Source organism: Scleropages formosus, chromosome 16 (assembly GCF_900964775.1).
Source record: "Scleropages formosus chromosome 16, fSclFor1.1, whole genome shotgun sequence".
NCBI lineage: Eukaryota > Metazoa > Chordata > Actinopteri > Osteoglossiformes > Osteoglossidae > Scleropages > Scleropages formosus.
Window position 1 is genome coordinate 14,103,234 of NC_041821.1, and position 24,482 is coordinate 14,127,715.

Here is a 24,482-nt window from a genome sequence, read left to right on the forward strand (position 1 = left end):
AAAGGAAAGAGGAACAAGAGCAAGCTCTTCTCTTCTCTTCTCTTCTCCATCTCGAAGGAAAATTTGCATATACATAGTTATTTCTGTTTTATTTTCTATGTTACGCTGAAAAGAGTCATTGGCTATTTAGCTTACTGAGTTTATTTTGATATAGGTCTATTTGTAATTAACAGTAGTACCTCTGTGCGATAAACACCAGTGGAGAAAGAGGGGGAGGTTAACTGTTTGACTCTGTCTGAAAATCTATCATAGTCGTCTGAGTCATGAAACATGAGCATGATGATCAAGAACCTGGGAAAAGCAATACATTAATTTAACATGATCAGAAAAATTAGATGTCTCATTTTGGGTGTCATAACCATACTTTGGTCGTCTTATAACCTACAGCTGCAGGAAACTGCAGCAGCAAATAACTGGCTTCAATTATGACAGGGACCCAACTGTTAGGGCAAAATTTACTTTCATTCGAGTTGTATGCCCATGTAATTGCCGTTCTGCAGGTGACATCGGAAGCTATTAAGACAAGACTAAAGGAAGCCGAGGCTACAGAGCTGATGATCAATGCAGCACGGGAGAAGTACCGGCCAGTGGCCACCCGTGGCTCCGTCATGTACTTCGTTATTGCCAGCCTCTCTGAGATAGACCCCATGTACCAGTTTTCTCTCAAATACTTCAAACAGGTGAGAAGAATCAGCAAGTCCTGTAACAGCATTGTTAAGGTACTCACTCAACCCCTTGCTTTCATTAACCGCTTGTCCATGTCAGGGCTGCAGCAGTTCACAGCCTATCCCTTATACCCAAAGGGCTTAAGGTTTAACACTTGGGAGCCAAGCTATTTTACCACTGAATAGGAAAGGATTCAATGAAATAATAAAGCTGTCGAGATAAATGTGGCTTGGCTAAAAACTATTTGTTTCTACCCCCTAATTCACACCTTTCTCATGTCAACATAAAGAATGTGGATCTCGTACCTCTGTTGGCCTCCAGCTATTCAATACCACCATCGAGACGTCGGAGAGGAGCAGTGACCTAGATGTCAGACTGCAAACCCTGCTGGACCAGACGCTGCTGGCCTCCTACACCAGTGTGTCCCGTGGGCTGTTTGAGCGCCACAAAGCCGTCTACAGCTTCCTGCTGTGTGTTGAAATCATGCGCCAGCGGGGCGAGGTGTCTGATGCCGAGTGGCAGCACTTCCTCCGGGGAACAGCAGGCATCGAAAAGGTCAGTGCTGCCGTTTTGCAGCCATGTGCCTTCGTCCTCTCTCTAATCACAGTCCAGTCCCTTCTGGTCCTGGGCTCTCTACATGAAAAGAATAAGCATAGTTCATATGCATCTTAAAGTACGTCTATTTACATTATGTAAAGACTGGAGTTGTAGAGTGTTGTGTATCAGACAGATTGCTGGTGCTTTTTGTGCCTGCTGTTCTCACAGTCAAACACCCACTGAGTGAAGGACAGTGAAACACAGCACCTGTGTTATTTGTGCCATATATGTGAATAACAGGAGTACTTAACAGCACTCTTTCACTAACTGTCATTTGGTTCTCACACCTGCATGAGCCACCTTAGTCAATCTTTGTCTCAGGTGATATGACACAAAAATGGAAAAAGTTTGTGCTGTACCCTTGAGCAGCTATGTACCCAAAATTGTTTTGGTAAAAATTTCCCAGTTGCATAAATGGTAGATAACTGCAAGCAGCCTAGCATATAAACCTTTGTGACATTGTAAGTTACCATGGGGAAAGGCTAAATTAATAATTCCAATAGGTCAGCCAGTTTTTTTTTTTTTTCCCTGTTTGCACAACAGAACTGTATAATATATTTTACACAATACACAACATATTTTTAAAATGCTTGAGAACGGTGCTATTACATGGAACCTGTCAGATAAGTCAACTTTACATGTCCATCTCTTTAGTTGTTACCACATAACAAGAAAATTTTACCACAGTTATTGTAATGGTTCACCATTTCTAATAAGTTGTGATGATTAGAACAGTGCAGATCGCCTTCAGGTGTAGGCCGTTCTATGGAAGAGAGTGGCGGGTGTTACTTGTGAGGGCTGTTACCCAACACTTTCAAACAGAACGGATCCCCACGAGAGACAGTCTCCCTGGGCATGGTGAGATGAGCTCTGACACGCGTTATGCTTGTCAAGGTTTGTTGATTGTTCCCCAGGCCACAACAACAAAAGGTGCCCAGGTTTGACTCCCTCTTGAAGGGATACCCAGTTCACCCCTCCAAGAAACAGCATGATCAAAATTTGTCATCAGCTGTGTTTAAGTATCGGGTCTTTGGTTAAAAAATGTGAAATGGTGTTGTTACAAGAGATATTTGGTTGTCTCTTTTGGAACTGATGATGCCGTCTCACCCATTCACCCCCTCCCACCCCACTGTGTAGGAGTACGCAGCGAAGCCAAACGTTCCCTGGCTGTCAGACTTCACCTGGCAGACCTGCTGCAGCCTGGAGGACATAATGCCCTGCTTTCAGGGCATCAAGAACGACATCGTGTCCACACAAATCGCCATTACTCTTGGTACATCTCTATATCACTAATAGAACCTAGAAGGCAGCCAAGTGGTTAAAGTATGAATGAATATATGAATGGTATGAATCTGTAAACAAAGGGTTATTCATTAAAATCCATGGAGGGGCCATTTGCGAAGGGCTCCCCTGCCAAGAAGACAACATACCCAGATGTCTTTTCCCTGTCAGTACTGCTATGAGGGATGTGTTTTCTGCTCAGACCCGCTGCTATTAGCAGACAATGAATAGGCTTTCTCTTGCTGCTCAGGGTCCCTAGAAGTATCCATAAACCCAGAAACATGGGAGGGCTACGTGACAGAGCTGCCTCCAGACTCGAAGGAGGACCCAAATAATGACCAGTCAGATGTTGTCAGGGACCACTGGGACCAGAGGTTGGGTGCCTTTCAGAAGCTTCTCCTCATTAGGAGCTTCATGGAAGAAAAGGTGATAGTCATATAACATTCCTGTTTGAAAGTGAATTGTACTCTGCTTAATTTTCCTGTGGTTATATTGGTCACTACTCAGCCTCTTTACGTTGAAATTCCTAACATACTTCAGATCTCGTTAAATCAATAACATGAGCAGTCATTGAAGAGAATGCGTACAGTATTGATTAGCCCAGGTTATTGCATTCTTAATACAAGTAATTGAAGCAGTTTAACAAATGTACACATAAAAAGTGTAGAGCATGCACATTTTTTGTCAGTTTTTAGTTCTTTTAACAAGATAAAAACCACCTTTTTATTATGGTTATTGCGGTAAATGCTTCGGAGTTACACATTCACTAACCTTACAACCCTTTAGTTAAGTGGTGCGCCTACTCTAAATATATAAATGGAAAAGACTGAAAAAAAGGAAAATGACAGCACTTAAAAAAAAAAAAAAAAATTCTGAATATTTGGTCCTGCTAAGTAAACAGCAATAGTAAATTGATTAAAAAGTTTGTGCAGTCTTAGCTTATTTGGTCATCTATAAATTTCTAGATTTTTCCATTTGTGTTTTCTGTATTTCTTGGTGTTAGTACACACAGTACATTAGTCATGTTAATACTTAACCTGTGTGATTGCATATTTGTGCATTTATGCATGACAGTTTTGTTTACTTTTGTTGAGTTCATGCTCTACTTACTTGCCAAGTGAAAACATATATTTGGCGGTAGCCTGTGCCTTTGTGTGTATCTGTTAGCATGCTCTGATAATTTTGGAAAGTGTTTCTGTTCCACTGTGTATGTGTTCAGTTCCATCAGTACTTTTTTGATCCTGGTATGTGTTAATACCGTTGGATTTAGAGCTCAAAGCACCATACTCTACATGTCCCACTTGTCTGAAGCATGGAGCAGAGCATGTTGCTTACATAGTACTTGCAGATTCTGCCAGATCGTGGAAAAAATCACTTCAAACTGTTGCTTTCATTTTACTCTACTTTGAAGCACTAGCTATTCAAAACATTTCATGCTACGGTCACTTCAGACACATGTAACCTTGTCCTTTTGACATGCTTCAGGACACTCAAAAAAATTCCATCAGCTTCAATACAATTCTGGAATCTTGAAGATAAATGCATACATCTATTAACTTTATTTACTACTGTATATACAGTAACTGTCAAGTAAAAGTGTTTGCTCTAGTGGTGCCGATTGCCTGTGCATGCGTTGTCTGTACGTGAGACTTTATGTCTTTTACTCTCCTTCACTTGCATCCATACGCAGGTGGTATTTGCAGTGACACAGTTTGTCATAGTCAGCTTGGGGAAGCAGTTTGTAGAGAACCCACCGGTTGACTTGGCTACCCTGTACAGCAACATGTCCCCCTCTACTCCACTGGTGTTCATCCTCAGCACTGGGTCTGACCCCATGGGGGCTTTCCAGAGGTTTGCCAAAGAGAAAAACTACCTTGACAGGTAAGCTATGAAAAAATGAAAGCTGTATCCAAGGCAACCTTTAGCAAGAATTAGTATGGAATAGTTTGATGAGGAGGTTGTGTGCAAGACTTTTCCATAATTTTACTGCTCTTGCTGTTGTCCAGGGTGGAGTCGATATCCCTCGGCCAAGGACAGGGCCCCATAGCAGAGAAGATGATTCTGGAGGCCCTGAAGACAGGCAGCTGGGTCTTCCTGCAGAACTGCCACCTGGCTGTGTCCTGGATGTTGGCCATGGAGGAGCTCATTAAGACCTTCTCAGAGCCTGGTTAGTTCCTCTTCCCACAGCCATCACAGCCTGTCCCAAGGCTCTTAAGAGCCCAAGATGACACTAACATGGTGTGCTTTATGATTACTAGTAATGCATTTTCACCCCTATTCACATGATGCCTCTGCAATGTAACAAACACACACACACAGAGTAAGGGCAATTTAGAGTCATCAGTTCTTCTGAAACACGTCTTTGGACTGTGGGAAGAAACTGGAATACGTGGAGGAAAGCCGCGTGAACACTGGGATAACATGTAAACTCCACATAGAAAGACCAATAGCTGAACCTCTGTCCAGTCGTGCAGCCCAGGGGCTGCTTTAATATTAGCCAATGTTCTGGAAAGTCAGTGTGGTCATGCTTTTTTCTTGAATTTTAACATTTAACATTTCACTTTTATTTCATTTCACTAAAACACTAAAATATTTTTTTAAACACTAACATTTAATATTTTAGTTCAGACACAAGGAAAAGTGAATTCAGCAAAATACTGCATATAATGTTTTAAATGCAGGTCTGGAATTGTAAATCAGCTTCTATAGAGCTACATGAATTTTTGTGTGTCTGTTATTTCAGTGTGTTGTGTAAGTACAGTAGAGCGAATTCTATCTTAGCAACAGCTCATTATGAGGGGCCTCTCTCAAAGTTCTGCTGTGTGTGTGTGTATGTGTGTGTGTGTGCGCACGCGCGAATGAGGTGAGAGAACTGTTTTAGTACAACCTCTTACACCTGTTCCAACTCTGTGAGCTTCTGCACGTTCTGCATATTTATATTGGGACTGTGTTTAGCGCTACACAAACTCATTTGGTTTACATGTGCCGCTTTGGGTATATGAGGTATTCAGGGGGTCTGCTTTTTGGGAACATTATGTGTCAGTTGTGCTTTATGTACCACAGTTGCATAAATGTTCATGTAAACACATCTGTTCCTTTTTTCCAGATACTACCATCCACAAAAATTTCAGATTGTTTTTGAGCTCCATGCCGACCAAAGTCTTCCCTGTTACCGTCCTCCAGAACTCTGTGAAGGTAAAGTCTGGTGTATTTATGACTTCACCTCCTAATGTTGTCTTTTGCATTGTCCTGCATCTCTGAATCAGTTCTCACCCAACTTGTATCAGTGGTGCTCCCTGAACTGACCCAGTAATGACAGTGTGAAGGTATCAGAAGGTACTGAAACTCAGCTGTACATGAATGATCCTCACAGCTTATTTAACTGAACATTATACAGATTCATCATCTCTTGTACATAATTTTTAAAAAATTTCTTTTAAATGACCACTAGGAAATATCAGTGCTCTCTGTACTATGGTTTTGCAATGCATAAAGACTGTCAGATAATTCTTTTTTGATAATTTCGTAGTTCTTTGGAAAGTGTCATTTTCCATGTACATCACACACATCATCCGAAACTGCTTGTCCCATATGGGGTCGCGGGAGCCTAACCCGGCAACACAGGGCAAAAGGCTGGAGGGGGAGGGGACACACCCGGGGCAGGACACCAGTCTGTCACAAGGCACCCCAAGGAGGACTTGAACCCCAGACCCACCCGAGAGCAAGACCTGGGCCAACCTGCTGTGCCACCGTTTCCATGTGGGGCTGTTTGTTTTTATTTGTCCGGGTCCTGTTTACAGAGCATGCAATCGTTTTGTTAAAGATGATGGGCTTAGCTGGGGTTGATTTTACTGTCTGTAAAAACCTGTTAGGAATGAGAGTAACAGGTTGTCCATCTAGTTCTCATATCCTGAGAAAATATAGAATCAGCTTCTACAGGATTGTGTTGAGTTGTATAGACTTGTGTTTAGACTTACATTTAGCTGATACTTTTCTCAAAGCCAACATAAAATGTTAAGCTGCCTAACACTTTCTACCCATTTATACAGCTGAGTAATTTTACTGGAGCAATTTAGTGTAAGTACCTTGCTCAAGGGTACTACAACTGGAACTGGGATTCAAACCTGCAGCCTTTGGGTCTAAAGGCATTAACACGATCCACTAGTACATTATGGCTGAGAGAAAAAGTTTATCTGTCACAAAATTTAACCAATTTGTGCTTTTTCACAAGAATCAGTGCTCAGTTTTGTAGTACTGGCTGTGTACTAATAACAAATGCAATACTTACTGTTGAAATCAGTCTCAGAGAAACTAGGGCAGAGAAATCAGTGACAATGCACATAGCATTACCTGTCCCGGTTTAAAGGACCCTGCCCTTACAGGTGACCAACGAACCACCGAAAGGCCTACGAGCCAACGTGCGGAGGGCCTTCACGGAGCTCACCAACCCCTTCTTTGAGGAGCACATCCTGGGCAGGCAGTGGAGGAAGATCATCTTCGGAGTGTGCTTCTTTCATGCCATCGTTCAGGTATACACGGAATTCTCTGTCATCTTCCTATCAGTCTTCATTCACACATACAATAAATTAACTAAACATTGTTATCATAAAAGTAATGACAGAATGGGGGGTGCGGTGGCGCAGTGGGTTGGACCACGGTCCTGCTCTCCAGTGGGTCTGGGGTTCGAGTCCAGCTTGGGGTGCCTTGTGACGGACTGGCGTCCCGTCCTGGGTGTGTCCTCTCCCCCTCCGGCCTTACGCCCTGTGTTACCAGGTAGGCTCCGGTTCCCTGCGACCCCGTATGGGACAGGCGGTTCTGAAAATGTGTGTGTGTGTGTGTAATGACAGAATGACTGCACAACTGCACTTTAAGTGGAGTACATGGAATTTACCTTTATGTTCTCTCTGTCATCATTTGCTGCCAGCATTCTTGTCCCTGTTAGTTGCTTTTCCCTTGTTTTTTATATCGGTGTGCTCTACATATAGCTTTCAATGAAAAATCTCCATCCTCTCCCTGAATTATGCCTTGCATATGTTAGATGTCCCTGTCACCACTGGAATTGCCCCCGGGAACAATCACGAGTGACGCAACAACTCTTTGTCCTCTCTCTTCTAACCGAAGGAACGCAAGAAGTTTGGGCCTCTGGGCTGGAACATCGGCTACGAGTTCAGCGACAGCGACAGGGAATGCGCTTTGCTCAACCTGAACCTGTACTGTCACGTAGGAAGTATCCCATGGGATGCGCTCACTTACATCACGGGTGAGGCTGGCACACGACAGCAGCTGCATTATTAACATCCATAACATGGTGCCGTGTCTGCACCGTCTCCTCAGACAGGCAAGATCCTGTCCACTTGGAATCGAGCAGCAGGGATGTAATCCTTAAATTGTACTTTTGCTGAGATGTATGTCGCTTTGGACAAAAGCGTCTGCTAAATGAATAAATGTAAATGTAAATGTAAATGGCACAGTGTTATTGCTACAGCAAAATGAGGGTCTAATCAGTTCTTTTCTTTGAAAGCCCTTCAAAATAGCTTTAATATCAGCAACAAAATTTTGCTTTTGAAAAATGTGAACATGCAAGAATTTAATGTGTATTGTAATATACATTAACAAAACATATAATGAAGAATAGTATATATCTCACAATGCCTTTACTTGGCGAACCCTTAATTCGTGTGCTTGTATTTCCGTAGAGTACACACTTCTAAAATATGTAAATACATGTGTACATAGCTATTTTTTTTAGAATGAGCATCTTTTTTCTTGTATGAATTTACTGCTTTTTACAAAGCTAGACTGGTTTCCTGTCTTGTGCCATGCAAATACTCAATCAAATAATCCTGTCACTTAAGCAAGGTGGGAAAATGTGGCAAGGCGGTGCATACTCTTCCACCAGGAGGTGGGCTGCTGCTCAGTGGGTCGGCTTTTGACTCCGTGCCCTCCGGCTGTCTTGCAGGGGAAATCACATACGGTGGTAGGGTGACAGACGCCTGGGACCAGCGCTGCCTCCGGACAATCCTCAAGCGCTTCTTCTCCCCAGCCAACCTGGAGGACGGTCACAGGTACTCATCATCAGGCAAGTGCCCTGCTAGATCACATCATACTATGTCCAAGGTTTTAACCCGTGTGGATTTCACTGGGCTCTCAACAACATGAGGTGCACTGAAAAAAAAAGATCTTACAAAGGATTTCTCAGATACATGTTACCTTCCTAAATTGAGGGAAGACTACTTATAAACCCTAAACTGACAGTGTATTTGAAACTCCCAGGAAAGGTGAGTCAAATTAGTAAGACTGTGGTAAATTTCTCAGGTGCGGTACAGTCTAGATGTCTGTCTTTATCAAGTTTAAACAAATCAGCTAATTACGCTTGTGAGGCTCACTTGTTACTGTTCATGGTGTGACCTCAGTATTGACCCTTAATAGCCCTAATCCTTGATAATTGTCCCATTGTCTAGCTCACATGTTGTCCAAGGTCATTTTTAAAAACTGTTCTTTGTATATTGCCCTTAAGTTTAAATTATCACTGGTCACACCAGTCATCTAAATGTAATTCAGATTCAAATTAGTTTAATTAGTTAAATCAGCATCTGCCTGCTTTGGAGTGGGTGTGAAATCACATTATTAGAATAAAGGAGAGGTTATTCCAATATAGCAATGCAATAAAATATATCTATGAAGGGAGGGTATAAGTGTAAAGTGCTAACCAGAGATGTTGTGAATATCCTTTCAGTTCATGGCAGTTATCAAAAATATTATGAAACATATAACAATGATATTTTAAACTGAAATTCGTTAAAAACACAAGAAGTATTAGTACTCTCTGTGGTTGTTATCAGCACAGTACACCTGCTTCCAGGGATGAATAAGTGTCTTTTGTCAGCTGACAAAATGCCATCTCTGGTGACATTTTCCTCCTGTTCCTTCTCCCAGTTTGTCCCAGCTGACACACATGCCGGCTCAAGTATCCGTCTTTGACCCAGCAGGGTAATGACAGTGGGGACACAGACAGTGATTATTGCGACTGTAGCAAATCATCTTTATTTGTTTTTGTTTGTTTGTTTGTTGTACCAGACGGGAAATTTTCTTGCTCTGGAGAGCTGGAAAACTGGCTTTAACCCATTTCAGTTTCAGAATATCAGATGGTCATTCCTTTCAACTTAATGTGTTCTGATAAATAAGAAGTGAATGAATTCTACAGGAAAAACTTTTGTCCTTCAGTTACATTTTTAGACTATTTGTAGGCTGACATATTGTCGGTCATACTTCTCTGTCTATTGGACGAGAAGTCACAGAAGCATTTTATTATCAATTCGCCAGCCAAAGGGTATCTTATTTCATCTTATTTCAGTGGTACCAATTCCTGTTTGTAGATTTGAAGGTTTGAGACTCTTCAAGAGACATTTAGACTAACTAAATGACTGTAGTACAAGCTGACAGAAAAACCACCTTTGCCCCACTGAGCCTCAACATCCACCCCTGCAATTCAGGGAACCCATTTTATTTGCTGAATTTCACCGTCTAATATATCCACAGCTTCCTAAAATAACATTTGCTTTGCTGCCGTGGAATTATGTTGCCTAATGAATAACCGCATAATGTGACGTGTATCTCAGATATATATAAGGATACTGGGGGGGCGCAGCAAGTTTGGCCGGGGTCTGCTCTGTGGTGGGCTCAGGGTTCGAGCCCTGCTTGGGGTGCCTTGCGGTAGACTGGCGTCCTGTCCTGGGTGTGTCCCTTCACCCTTCAGCCTTGTGCCCTGTGCTGCTGGGCTGAGCTCTGGCTCGCCTTGGGACAAGCGGTTGTAGTAATTGTGTGTGTGTGTGTGTGTGTGTGTGTGTGTGTGTGTGTATGATACTGTGTATATTTTCCATCGTAATTCATCCACTGGTGCTATGAATTAATAAAAAGGAACAGAGTTTAAAACGTACATTTTTGTCCATACTCTTTCAGCTTCTCCTCTGCTTCTCTAGCTTAGTTAAAACTGTTTTGTTTTGTTAGAGTTGGCAATTATATTCTGGCCGAAATAACTGTAGAACTCCCGTTACGCTTGATCAGCTGTGAGCCAAGGAGACAGAACCGTCTGCTGTTCTTTGTTTCTGATAGATCAGCCTCAATATATAGAGGATATAACCCCATCCATAGGATTTGTTTGAAAATGTGGTTTGAACAAATGCTTGGAGTGGCAAGTTCAAATGAGGCTTGACATGAACGTGTAGTAGATTCACTGTAAAATACCTACCGGTCTCCAATAAATACTAAAATGAATTACCTTGACATTATGAGTACTGCCACTGAAATCATATCTGTGCAATATAGAAGTGAGTGCTTTTTTGTCTTATTTTCAGGGACATATTTTGCTCCTGAGGCAGACAGTTTGCATCACTATAGGGAATACATTGAAAAGCTGCCGCTGATTGATGACCCTGAGATTTTTGGCATGCATGAAAACGCCAATTTGGCCTTCCAGGTTTGTTTCCGACTGTCAGTTTCATTGGTTTTCAGTCAGCCAGTTAGCAGGGATCATTACAGCTCAAATACTGGTGTACAGCATCCAAGTACTGACATTAAATACTTGGTGTTTTCAATTGCACAGTTTTTTGCTGATTACCATGATTATAGTCCTTATGTGCATCTGCTGGTATTTTAAAGTCAAGGTGTAGCTTAAGTGTAGGTACAGAGAGCTGTTAAGTAATATGAAAATAAAAATTTGTATGTATCGAAGGTCAGTCACTGGCTTACAGATAAAGCCAGTAATCGTATGTCAAGGTGTAGACTGGATGAAGGGCACTGTTGAGTAGAGGTCAGTGCTGATTTTCTCTGCTTTCTCGCTTCCTGCAGCGTCAGGAGACCTCCACTCTCATCGGCACAATCCTGGAGGTGCAGCCCAGGTCATCGGCAGGCGGTGGTGGCAAGAGCAATGATGAGATTGTGCAGGAGCTTGCTGAATCCATCCTGGCAAAACTGCCTGGTGAGGGGGCTGGGATATGAATTGAGTTTTGAGAAGAGGGTGTTAAACAACCTATGTTTCTCTCTCCCATTTTTTAAATACTTTTAATTAAAGAGAATTTTTCAAAAATTATTGAATTATTAGTCCTTAATAATTTTCAAAATTTTTTTGAAGTCAGTACTCGAGGACCACAGTTGAATTTTCTATTCTTTACCTGCAATCCTGAAGGGCAGACTGTAGGAAGATTTATTTTTTTTTAACATCCAATTCAATTACATCCTGATTTAATGGTGGGAGGAGAGCTGGGAAACCTGCTTGACTCAGTCCTCCTGGACCATGAATTGAATAGCCCTTCTGCACAGAACTGCAATTTGAACCTCCAACCTTCTAGAACATAGTCTTGTAACCTTGAAGGTTGTTGATTCAAATATCATAGCTCTCCAGGAGTTCCACTAAGCAAAACATGTAACATTAACTGTAAAACCGATGAGCTTGAGCAAAGATGAATTACTTGGTGTAAAAGCGTTCACTTTGAAACAGAATTATTAATTGTAACGGTAACAAGGCAGCTGGAAGGTCGAATAACTGCATGCTGATAAAATTCGCCCCCCAGAAAAGCTGGACATGGAGACAGCCTCGGAAAGCCTCTTTAAGCGGGATGCAAACGGGCGGGTGAACTCCCTGACTACTGTGCTGGGGCAAGAGGTGGATCGCTTCAACAGCCTGCTCAGAGTGCTGCAGGTGAGAGGGGGCAGAGGCCTGGCCCTACCGCTGAGCTCCGTCCCAAAACACAGGGCCCTGCAGCTGCTCCTCTTCACCTTTCTCCTCCTCTCCTTTCTGCAGCTTCACACTTTTTCCCCCTCATCTTTATCCTCCTTAATGCCATCATAACAATGTCATAAACACGACATAACAGCACAACAGTTTTTAATTTTTCTTATCACCTGCGACGCATGTCACAACATATTACGTATGCAGCACAAGATGATAAAATCTTACAAGAGAATTTCTAGTTTTTTGATTACGATTTTTTTCCCCTGAAACGGCAATGTGAAGTCCTCAAACGAGGATTCCTCAAATCCTTATTTGGGTGCACTTCTGCTTCTTTTGTGAGCGCAACCTGGTGAATGTCAAACTCTCCCTAGCAATGTGACAACAGCACCGTGACCACGCAAATGTGTGCATCATGGCACACGCACCTGTTCAGGGCCACGTGATGTTGACTTGCACCAAGGTTTGTGGCAGTTGTGAACTAGCTGTCGCATGAAAAAACATGGATATTGATCTGACTGCACCGTTGGCGGTCCGTTTGGGAGCCTGAAGGGAGGCCAGTTTTCGGAGGCCAGGAGCTGGATCCGTTCGAGGTTTCACCTTCGGTGGCAGTGGCCATGTGTTAAGCCGATTTAGCTCACCTACTGTGTGCCAGACACTACGTAAATACATTCTGATTAATAAACAGACCTTTCATCTCTGCTGTGGCATTTAAACACACTAATCTTCAAAAGCTTTAAGCTAGTAAATGTTATTCAGAACCTTTTTAGATAAATAATGTTGACATTTTATTCATTTTTAAATGGGCTTTGAGTGATTTCCTGCATGTCTGGCCTGTGTATTGAGTATGAATTGTTATTATTATTGTTTCTGAGCCAGTAGGATACAGGAGGAAAGTGATGATAATAATAGGCTAGCAGTAATGCATACAAGTATATTGTTTTGCTTTTTAGAATACAAATGTAGCAGTCTTTGAAACCGTGACACTTTTTGCTGTTCTTGTCACAGTTTTTTTGTTGGTTATTCATGACATTATAAGTCAAGGCATGGCAGAAACATTTTTGGCTCTTTTTTGTTGTAAGTGTACTTGAACCCTGCCCTGTGTCCCTCTAGGTGTCTCTGAATATACTGCAGAAGGCCATTGCAGGACTGGTGGTCATGTCAGAGGAGATGGAGCGAATCTACAACAGCTTCCTCAACAACCAGGTGCCCGACCACTGGGCCAATGCTGCCTACCCTTCTCTGAAGCCCCTGGGAAGCTGGGTGAAGGACCTCGCCCTCCGAACATCCTTCATTGATGTGAGAAACAGTGCCTATCAATCCCTTCCCTTTAAAACCACTCTTTATTTCAGTCTGTATTTGTACTCTTTCCCTTACTCCGCACTGTTTTTTACATCAAAACAAGACTTATTTCCTTTGAGACTGCACCTATATTTCAGAGTCAGACATATTTTTGATTTAACTTTTTTTATTTGTACTTAAAATTCTTGCAAGTACCTGCATGTGCACTAGTGAGGGGGACACTATTTAAAGTGCCTTTCTCAGGGTTTAAGCTCTTTTTGAAGGAGTCCTATTCCTGTGTTATTCTAAAGATGATCATATGGGGGGGGGAAAAACACAAAACTTTGCCCTCTTCAGGTCCAATAACAGCTCTGGTTTTATCTCTTCCCTATTACTGGAGGCTATTGGAGGCTACAGTATGTGGTGGAAGCCCACAAAGGCACTAGGTTGATGTTTCCATTCATAAAGTTAGCATCGCTATGGCATCTTGGACAAAGTAATGCGTTCCCTCAGCCAAAAAAAATCAATTAGCAATAGCATTATTATCATAAATAATAATAGCACTAAAACTCCACACAAAATCAGGGCTCAGTCTGCAGCCATAGAACTTGTAGGTGATATTTTCAACTAAATTTGATTTCCACAATTAATCTATTACTACTTATTGATTGCGATGAGTTCAAGCATGCCAATTAGTAGTACTGTAAATATCATTACTGTTGTCACTCAAAACAACATCTGTTAGTCTCTACGTGGACAAATCAAGTTTTCTTGCTTTTCAGCAAGCCTTCATAAAAAATTACTAGGAGAAGTACAGAAAATCAACCGTAGGTTCATTATCTCTAGAGGCGAGGGTGAGAAACACTATGCATGTCAGAATATATGATGTACAATGCCTCCCTAAGTTACCATGGCTGACATAGTACTCTGGTTTATGTTTACAAGAGTCCACTGCTGGTCATGGGCAACCCTATGAATTAGACGCGGCTAGTAAGGGTCACCCTGGACAGGAGACTAGCCCATTGCAGAGTAGCCTCAGACACACATACACAATCTAAGGGCAGTTTAGAGTGACCAGTTTGTTTGAAACGCATGTTTGGACGGTGGGAGGAAAGCAGAGCACACCAAAGAAAGTCATGCAGACACAGGGAGAGCATCTAAACTAAACAACTGTAACCTACACCCAACGAACCCAGGTGCTGTAAGGCAGAAACATTACTGCTGTGCCACAATGCTGCCCAAGTACAAATTGAGTGAAAGCAAAATAAAGCTAGCATTTTTGGATGTGATTGCTTTTTGCTAGTGATTCTTGTGCTTTATTTTGTTTAAAAGCTCACACAGACTCTACAGTTACATATGAATGATACCTTTCATCGGTTATTATTTCTGAATTTTGCAGACAGTTTTTTTGCTGATAATTTCTGTGTTATATTAAAAGTAGGACAGCTGCATACTGGTTGACATACAGTGACCCTGGAACAGCTGTAGATCAAGAAATGCGTCAAATGACAGGCTAAGGTTCCCAAAGCAGTTTACATAACCATGACTAAGAAAAACATCTGTCAGCAAGAATTAAAAAGCTGTTAGTCGCATGATGATGTTGTCCTGAAGGTCGAGTTTCAGTGGTGGGTCTTGAATTTGAGTGTAAGGACCATAAGTGCAGCTATGATATCAATTCCGAATCACTGTGGAGAAACACTTCGGTGAGATGCTTTTATGCCATAATATGTATTATTCTTTTTCAGAACTGGATCCAACATGGTCAACCCAAGTCCTTCTGGATTTCTGGTTTCTTTTTCCCACAGGGCTTTTTGACAGGTAAGACGCCTATAGCGTAAGGTTAAAAATACAGCGTTAAATACATTTTTCTGTAAAACAATTTTTTGTTGTGATTTGCATGAAAGTGTATTACATTTTTATCCTGAAATTGCAGGAACACTGCAGAATCATGCCCGTGCGTACAACCTCCCAATCGACGAGCTCAACTTCCGTTTTAACATGGTCCCAGCGTACTATGACCAAAGTGTGGTCACTGAGGCCCTGAAATCCCTAGCTGCTGGCAGTGAGCTGGAGATGGATGCCACGGTAAGGGGTAATCTGGGATGTTACAGCTTTCGTATGCATGGAGTTTCTGCACAACCTCATTTAAGCACAGAAACATTCTGTGAGGTGAATGCCAATGGTGAAGAGAAGGGTTGTTTACAATGAATTAGCCTATTCTGCGTGTGCCTAATTTTTTTCGTTGTTATTGGCAACAGCAGCAACACTGGTTCACAGCAACACAGAAACAGAATATATAACATATATAAAGCAGGGATTTAAAAAATTGTAATTTTAGTGTTATCACTTACCATCCTCCAAAAAGTCCACTGTCCAAAACGGTGCCAAGTTTACATGAGTCAAATATTTTTAATCAATCAAATATTTTTTCATTAGAAGAAAATTCATCACTTGGGTCATACATGTACCCCTTTTACAGAGGGATATTCAGATATAGACCGCAAAAACAATAGAAAACTGCTGAATTATTAAAGCTCAGGCCCCACAAGGGCGAGGGAGCTGCAGGGTCATTTCGCCCAAGCCTTACTTCACAGGGGGCCTCACCTCAGCCAAGGGTGCAGTATAATGTAATATATAAACTAGCAGAGCCAGAGAGCCTAAAGCAGATCACAGCGTTTGGATTTTCCAGACACAAAAACTGAAAAAAAATGCTGGTTTTTAATATTTAAATATATATTTTTTTTATCCCTCTTTCCAAACAATGAGTGGGTCTCACAATGTGCAGATGGGCCCCAGCCTCCTCTGAGCTCCCGAAGGGCCTGTTGGGACTGAAAGCTTTCAGTGCCTTTTCAGAAACAAACTAGAGTATATCATATCTGGTCAGAGACATTTTTCATTTTAAACCAGTAAAGCTCATCAGACTTTTTCTTACCAAGCACAGCAAAGGAGGCCCAGTAAACTGACTGCTGTACCATTATGGATGTGCTTTATTATCAGCATGGTTCTCAGGCATCTCCATCTGATTCCCTTCCAGTTGCCCACTCCCGAGGATGGCGTGCTGGTCCACGGCATGTTCATGGACGCCTCCCGCTGGGATGATGACAACATGGTGATAGAGGATGCACTACCACGGGTGATGAACCCACCTCTCCCTGTGGTGCACTTTGAGCCGCAGCAAAACTACACTGCAGAGGCTTCTCTCTATGAGGCCCCTCTTTACAAGACCTCTGCCAGAGCGGGGACTCTGTCTACCACCGGTATGATTACCAATAGAGCATCAAGCATTTAAAACTCACATTTGGAACATAACCATTACCTTATGCATGCCTAGAATATCAGTTAAAAGTTTGAGTACACCCTGTTAATATGAGTGATACTTGGGTGGGAGAAACTGGACAGGGGCTTGAAAGCAATGCAAGCCAAAACTCGTATACATCCCTTTGAACTACTCCAGAAGAGCTGGGATTACCTGCTGAGTACCATAAATTAATATGACATGAAAAAACAACCTTTTGTCAAGTGGACTTAAACTTTTTACTGATATTGTATCTCTTAACATATACAGCATTTTAAATAGACCAGTTTAATTGATTATATTAGATGTGTTAACTACAGTAATGGTTTGCCGCAGGGCACTCAACCAACTTCGTGGTGACTGTCATGCTTCCCTCAAGCCGGCTCAGCGATTACTGGATCTCCAAAGGCTCAGCTCTGTTGTGTCAGCTTAATGATTGAACTTATACATCTGGTTGAAACAGGAGTGGATCCTGCTATTCCTCTACACAGTGCACTTCTACTCATCTTCTCTTATTTATTCTTAACTTCTGAAGTATATTTAAGCATTTTTTTTCAACAGACAAAACTGAAACTGATCTGAAACCGATTCATTTTATTTATTTCTTGCTTTTCTACAATGCAACTTTATTAGTTACTTGCTCTTTGTATGGCAAATGGTTGTGTTATTAATTTTTCAAGATAGAAACGTTTTCAGGTTTTATTCACCCACTGTTGGTAATCACTTGTCCAAGAGCAATGAAAAGAATTTGACTTGATTTATACATTAAGATACTGTAGGTGACAGTAAAATACACCCAAAAAGAAAGTCATCTCACTTCCAAAGTGTTAACAGTTTGTGTCTCGTGATCACGAGTGTTAGTGTTGCCAGACTGGCTGAGCACAGAGCTGAAACATGTGAATCCACAAAATTTATCTTGAACAAACATCCCAGGTCACTATTTACAACTGTGTTTCACAACTGATGCCTATATACGTGCTTAAGACTTTCACTAGCTAGCAAACAAAAGAACTCTTCTATACTCCCCTCAATTAATGAAACAAACCATATTAAAGAGGCTCCGCCCCAAACATTACAGCAAAATAAAAATGGACAAGTCTTAATCTTCCATTTACGTAAAACAGAATCACAAAAATTTATAATAGAAACATTTTACAAAGTACAATATTTCCTATTTTCATCAGGTTAGTTCAAATAACATTAAACCAGTTTTGTCTGCATCTATTACCCATTACCAAAATGGATCCTCCTGGTGGCACTTAAAGAACTCAAATTCCCATAATTCTCCTTTTTGAAATTTTGAGCATCAAGTGGCCATTTTCACAAAGGTAAGGTGTCTGTTTCTTCATATAACTTTAACACCTTATAAACACATAAGATGATATAACATTTTTCGTAAACCTTACCCATCAATGTATAAATATTTTTTGTACATTAATGTTTATAAATATTTATAAACATTAATATTTATAAATATTTTTATAAACAATATGTTCATTTACACATTGAGCAACTTCTGGAATACAATTAGTTAAAAATAAGATATTTAATGTCCAGTTTGGCTTGAGTAGGAGTTTATGGAGGTAATGTATTTTTATTTTCAGCTGTTTTTAAATTTGTTGTGGGGGGGGGTGTGCAGGTCTGGGGTTCGAGTCCTGCTTGGGGTGTCTTGGGACAGACTGGTGTCCCGCCCTGGGTGTGTCCCCTCCCCTCCAGCCTTGTGCCCTGTGTTGCCGGGCTAGGCTCCGGTTTGCTGCAACCCCACTTGGGACAAGCGGTTTCAGCCTGTGTGTGTGTTTAATTTGTTTTAATGTTAAAAGGTCTATCAGTTTTTTTTTTGTTTGTTTATTTTTAAATTTAACACATGCATTAGATTTGCATAAGTTATCCAGTAAAAAAATAGAGCAGTGTCTGAATGACAAAGCTTTTGTTGATTGTTATGTAGTAGTAAAAGAAAGAAACACTTCTGGTTCCAGTTATTTTTGTAAGTTGCAGAGCCAGTGTAATATTGCTTATCGTTAGTTTATTATTTTCATTTATAGAGACTATTTGTAACTCTCAAAATGCATTTTATGTACATGCAAAATGATATATTGTACTCCTATTTTTAGATTACAGATTTATTTATGCAAAGAAAAATATTTACTGTTGGACAGTTTTTCAGTGCTTACAGTATGTAGTTTAATACATTTAATTAAACCAAGAAATTTAGCAGAGCTGAATATAGAGAAGTATTTGATTTTGGTATCATATTCCAGCATAGAGTCTTGAGTTCATCTGCTGAAAATGCAGGAGTCAGAATTCCAACTGTAATAGCATGTCTGTAATCCAGGATCACAGCTTGCAGATTTTCCATAGACACAAAACTGAAATTAGTCACAGAAATAGCTTTTTGGATCAAAGATTAAGGGTTTAATCTAAAAAAAGTGCCTTTCAATAATTAAGATTCAGGCCATACATGTTTGAGAAGAAACGGGAAGCCTGGCATAACCACTAGTATTGATTTCTCTGCTGAGGTGTCGCTATAAACTTGGGGTTAGGGGGATGTAGCTCAGCACTGAGGTGTGAAACTGTGCATTAACATTTAAATTTTTATTTCTCAGATGTTATTTTTGGCCTCCAGTCAATTCTTTCCCCACTGCCATAGCATTCTTTATCCCCAGTCTTTTCCCAGGATCATGACTATCTCTATTATAGGAGGCAGATTCAGAGTTGGCTCAGGCAATGCGTCAGAGCTGGAATAGAGTTGATGAAAAGCAGGATTCCGTTCATTTATCCAACACTCTTTTACAAAGCATCTTACAATGTTAAGACACCTACAATTATTTACCTATTTATACAGGAGGGCAATGGGGGGGTGTGGTGGTGCAGCAGGCTTGACCGGGTCCTGCTCTCTGGTGGGTCTGGGGTTTGAGTCCTGCTTGGGGTGCCTCCCAATGGACTGGCATCCCGTCCGGGGCGTGTCCCTTCCCGCTCCAACCCCACTCCCTGTGTTGCCGGGCTCCGGTTTGCTATGACCCCGCCCAGGAGAAGTGGTTTCAGACTGTGTGTGTGTGTGTGTGTGTGTGTGTGTGTGTGTGTGTGTGTGTGTGTGTGTGTACAGGGGGGCAGTTTTATTGGAGCAATTTTAGGTAAGTATGTTGCTCAAGCGTGCTAGAGCAGTATGTGAGATTCAAACCGGCAACCTTCCAAGCCAAAGACAGCAGCTCTAACTACGCTATCAGCAACCCAGTTTAAGCCAAAGAAAGAAATGTCAATTTAACTACATGAGGATGTGTGAAAGCAGTACTGCACCCACCTGCTCAAAGCTTATGAGGCCCATAAGCCAGTGGGCCATACAGTCCTCTCCTCTCTACTCCCTTCCCCCCTCATGCTCTCTTTCTCTTTGTCTTTCTCTCCCTACAGAAAGACAGATGTGTCTGGGTCTCAGCGGGGGCCTGGCTGCTGCTGTCTGGGCAAGACAGCTTAGGGGTGCTGGGACTAAGACAGCCCCAAATGCTGAAAGAAAATCTTTGGGAGAGTGATGGAGGCTGGGCAATACTACTGATAATCTGTGCACACAGTATTTCATCCATTAATATTTATTTCATGCTAATTATTTTATACACATGTCAGGGCCACCCCTATACAAATGAAAGTCAGAGGCAACTGATGAAATTTTATTATTCTAGCATTATTCAAACTGAATTATGGTATGTTTTCCAGCGCAATTGAAAAAAATGAAAGATATTCACATGCCTCCTGCAGAAGTTATGCCTCCAGGAAACAGTAATTAGAGTAGCTTGTAGCAAATATATGGGAGTGGCAATCTAGAGTGCTTCAGTTGCAGATGATCGTGACAGAGTGTTAACTGTTATATTTGCCCGTTCATCCACTGGAAATTCATCACACGTAGACTTGGGAAGCAGAGTACTGGATCAGATTGCTGTATTGGGCTGAGCTCGGAATCTGCCATCCAGCGTTCCAACGGTGATGTACAAACTCAAGGTTAGACAGCCCCAAATAGGAAGCAGCATAAAACTGAAAGAATATTCTTTTATCAACATACACACACACATAGACACACACGAATATACCCAACAACGAGGAACATCACGCATAGTTAACTATATATGCAGTATAACTGACCCTCTGCTTGCAAGCATAACTTAGAACAAAAGTCTGTAATTAAATTAATTTGTTCTTAAATCCAAAGTCACTTTTATAACAATCAGTAAAAGCTCAAAATTGCAATCAATAAAAACGCAAATAAAGACGTCTCTGTTTATTTACAAGGTCGGATCTGTAAAACTTTAAAGAAAAGAAAACTAAATGACTGAAAGTAAAATTATGCTGTCAAACTCATATTCAGTGCAAGTTGTTGAGTAATTCCTCCCATAAACGTACAATATGCCTAACCTTTTTATTGATGACTGAAGTCACATACACCAAATAAGAGTTGTAGACACTGGAAGTAGTTTGAATTCAGAAGATGTCATACTCAGATCATGTCCACGTTATTACAAAAGTAGACAAGGAAGTGCAATTAAAAATTCAGTATATAAACTGGAAAATGTTTATATCATTGGAAATTTGTAACTCAAAGAGTCATAACAAGGGACCAACCTAGTCCCATATGTTACATATAAATTATTGTAATATACCATAGAGAATATTCAGATATATCATCTTGATTTTCTTTAAATAATAAGTTTAATACATCTAGGTGTAAAGCATAATTTTTTCAAAGATGCTAACATCTTTGCTCACATGTGATGTGTTTTTAAGAGTCCATTGTATAACATTGCTTTATTGAAGTAAAAGAAAGCCAGTGTTAAATGGTAGTGTTTACTTGGTTCCCATGGCAGAGCTCTGCTGTTTGTGGTTTGGTGACTGGACTTGTTCCTGTTGCAGAGAGCAAAACATCCAGAAAGCCTGCTGCAGCTTGGCTTGACAACAGAGAAATGGAAATAATTTATATGGAATGGGTTATTCAGCAGTGTTACGTCCCTCTGCTGTGATGTGTCATAATGTTTGAAAAATAGATGTGATCGACCCAGGTGTGAGAAATACGTGTTTCTGGTGAGAAAGAAAAATGGAAAGAAAGCAGCTTATTTTTAATCAACGGGGAGATTTTCAAAGAGGGCATGAAAAAATTATGTGTCAAACAGGATGGGCTCAAACTATCCACCATCCCAAAATAGGTATGATGCCTTTTTCTATTCACAGAGACTATTGTGTGACAAAATGGTAGATAATAACATTCCTGTTTTCCTTTCAGAAGGAAATTTCTGACCCAGCTGCAGTGTGTCCTATCTGCAGTCAAAAGATGAAAATAAACGTAGAACAGTGGGTCATTCTAATTTTTATTATTTATTTATATATTTTTGTTATCTGTTGCTCATTATAAATGTACAGACTTGGAGAAAAGCTTGCTGAGTATCCTGGATAAATTCTGGAGAATAAAACTCAATGTACTGTGTCATACATCCATATGTTCCCTACCCCGGGTGGACTGTAATTTAGAGGGTGGACATGCTTCCCTTTAAAGCATAGTTTAGACATCACAAATATTGATCATCGTCAATGGTTAAAATGGATCTAATCAGTTTTTTTGATAGAGCGGACAACTTGTCATTTGTCTTGTGCTCCTGTAGCGTTTGATATATGTTTTCTTCCCACCCGGTAGAAGTGTATGGGGTATCTGTCTGAACGAATGGTCCAAGCTCACAAATGAAGGGGGTATCAAGACTGACACAATGCACGGTGAGGTGACAAGATAGTGTCATCGAACTAGAAATAGGACTGGATGGAAGTCCCAGAAAACAGACAGAGTGAGACTGGAGTTCAGAGGCCACTAGGCCCAGAGACAAACACTCTGAAATCATAGTGGTTGATTGGCCATTGTTGGGGGGAATTAGGAAAGTGTCTTAGCAAAACTTTATATCAGAAAAGGCTACCATCTTGACACTGTGATGCAGGCCAGCTCATGAGCATCTGTTACTCTATGTATCTGTGTATCAAGATGTAATTTTCTTATAGAGGAAACTCTAACTGGTCTTTGTGATGTCTGGCTGTGCTGTTTCCTTATTTACTTATTCATTTAGCTGATGCTTTTTTCCAAAACTAACAACAATGTTAGGCTTATTTACTAAGCTGTCTGTGATCCATTTATCCATTTATACAGCTGGATAATTTTTCACTGAAGCAATTCAGGATAGGGACCTTGGGCAGCAGTACTACAGCCGAAGGTAGGATTCAAAGCTGGGTCCTGGGTCCCAACCATTACATTACCTATTGTTCCACAAATAATTATTGCGTAATTCATTTAGCTGATGCACTTCTCCGAATTGTGTTGCAATGTTAAACTATTTATTTTTTTAGCCATTTCTAAAGCAGGGAAATTTTTACTGTATCAGTGCAGGATGAATTCCTTGCTCAAGTGTGTGGCAGTAGGAGGAACTTGATTTTGGTACTTTCAGAGCAAGGGGGTGGCTTTAGCCACTACGTTACCTGCCGGTTCAAGAGAGAAGGTCAGGCCTGTGCAAATAGAACTGATGTTCCACCTGACTGCTAATTGTGCTCTCTGGTGCATCTGAAAATGTCACGAACATCTGCCCTGAAGAACAAAAACGTTCACTCTCCTATCATTTTAATGTGTGTTTAACGTTGCGGAAGTTTAAGTCATTTTGTGTAATAAAGTTATGCATTGTAACTTCTGTAAATGGGGACAGAGAAAGGGTTCTTAAGTTCATTTAAGTTTGAAAGGAACTGTCCTAATTGTCCTTTCAGACAAGCTCTGTTTATTGTTAATAAAACTAGTTATCTTTTTTCCTGTCTAAGCTCATTTGCTTTGAAAACAAAAAATAAACCTATACATTATATTAATAGACAGTGCTGCTGAGAAATTAAACTGGCACAAAAGTAAGAATAGCCCAAGAAGGGCATTAGTATGTGCCAGTTATCAGCCTGAAAGCCTCTGTAGTTTGTTATTCCTTCCAAATGCCTGATGGGATGATGCCAAAGGGACAATTTATTTATTTATTTATTTGTCTCTTTATTTAAAATTTTGTGTATTAGTTTATTTTATCCAAAGAAACCCATTTGCACCGGATCAATTCAGTTTCAATGCCTTGTTAAAGTGAACAATAGTACTGCGCCTCCTGGAACACAAAGTAGCAACTTTTTGATACTGCTTACATATTTTTCACATTTCCTGCTTAAAATTGAGCTTAGCGAGTAAAACTATAAATGACAGAATGAAATTATGGCATACTTTGGAAAGATATGTTAATTCTTGCATTAGAGTGAAAGATCATAAAATATCTAATTATGATGAAGCCATTTATTCAAACAGCTCATCACAAAAATGGGCTACAAAGAAATATGTGATCTAGTTCTCTGTCACTGCAGGGTAGGATTAAACAGGATCTCACCACTTCAGCTTCATCTCCTTGGGTTTTTGGAACTGATTTTGAGGGAAAGGCTGCGAAAGGGATGGGATTGTTCTCTGCCAGTGAACAATGTGTAGGAAAATCTATGTCTTTGGCATGAGGGATTAGGTATCTCTTTTAGAGCTGTGTCTAAGGGATAGGCAAATTATCATACACTGTAGAAACAAAAACATTTCTTTGTGACCATAAAGACACCAGCAGA

The 24,482-nt window shown here is 40.8% G+C and overlaps 1 protein-coding gene across 1 annotated transcript in view; it reads left to right on the forward strand.

Annotated features, from left to right (window-relative positions):
- Positions 1-18,130, forward strand: part of dnah6 (dynein, axonemal, heavy chain 6) — a 58,933-nt gene extending 40,803 nt beyond the window's left edge. The window contains exons 62-79 of the mRNA XM_018738293.2: positions 501-680; positions 988-1,221; positions 2,401-2,536; positions 2,795-2,970; positions 4,235-4,425; positions 4,551-4,711; positions 5,651-5,739; positions 6,927-7,073; positions 7,666-7,804; positions 8,504-8,623; positions 10,899-11,020; positions 11,392-11,521; positions 12,114-12,241; positions 13,385-13,570; positions 15,298-15,370; positions 15,486-15,637; positions 16,587-16,809; positions 17,184-18,130. Coding sequence (XP_018593809.2) covers positions 501-680; positions 988-1,221; positions 2,401-2,536; positions 2,795-2,970; positions 4,235-4,425; positions 4,551-4,711; positions 5,651-5,739; positions 6,927-7,073; positions 7,666-7,804; positions 8,504-8,623; positions 10,899-11,020; positions 11,392-11,521; positions 12,114-12,241; positions 13,385-13,570; positions 15,298-15,370; positions 15,486-15,637; positions 16,587-16,809; positions 17,184-17,287 — 2,691 coding nt within the window. The 3' untranslated portion in view covers positions 17,288-18,130. The remainder of the gene's footprint in view (positions 1-500; positions 681-987; positions 1,222-2,400; positions 2,537-2,794; positions 2,971-4,234; positions 4,426-4,550; positions 4,712-5,650; positions 5,740-6,926; positions 7,074-7,665; positions 7,805-8,503; positions 8,624-10,898; positions 11,021-11,391; positions 11,522-12,113; positions 12,242-13,384; positions 13,571-15,297; positions 15,371-15,485; positions 15,638-16,586; positions 16,810-17,183) is intronic.
- The last annotated feature ends 6,352 nt before the right edge of the window (positions 18,131-24,482 follow it).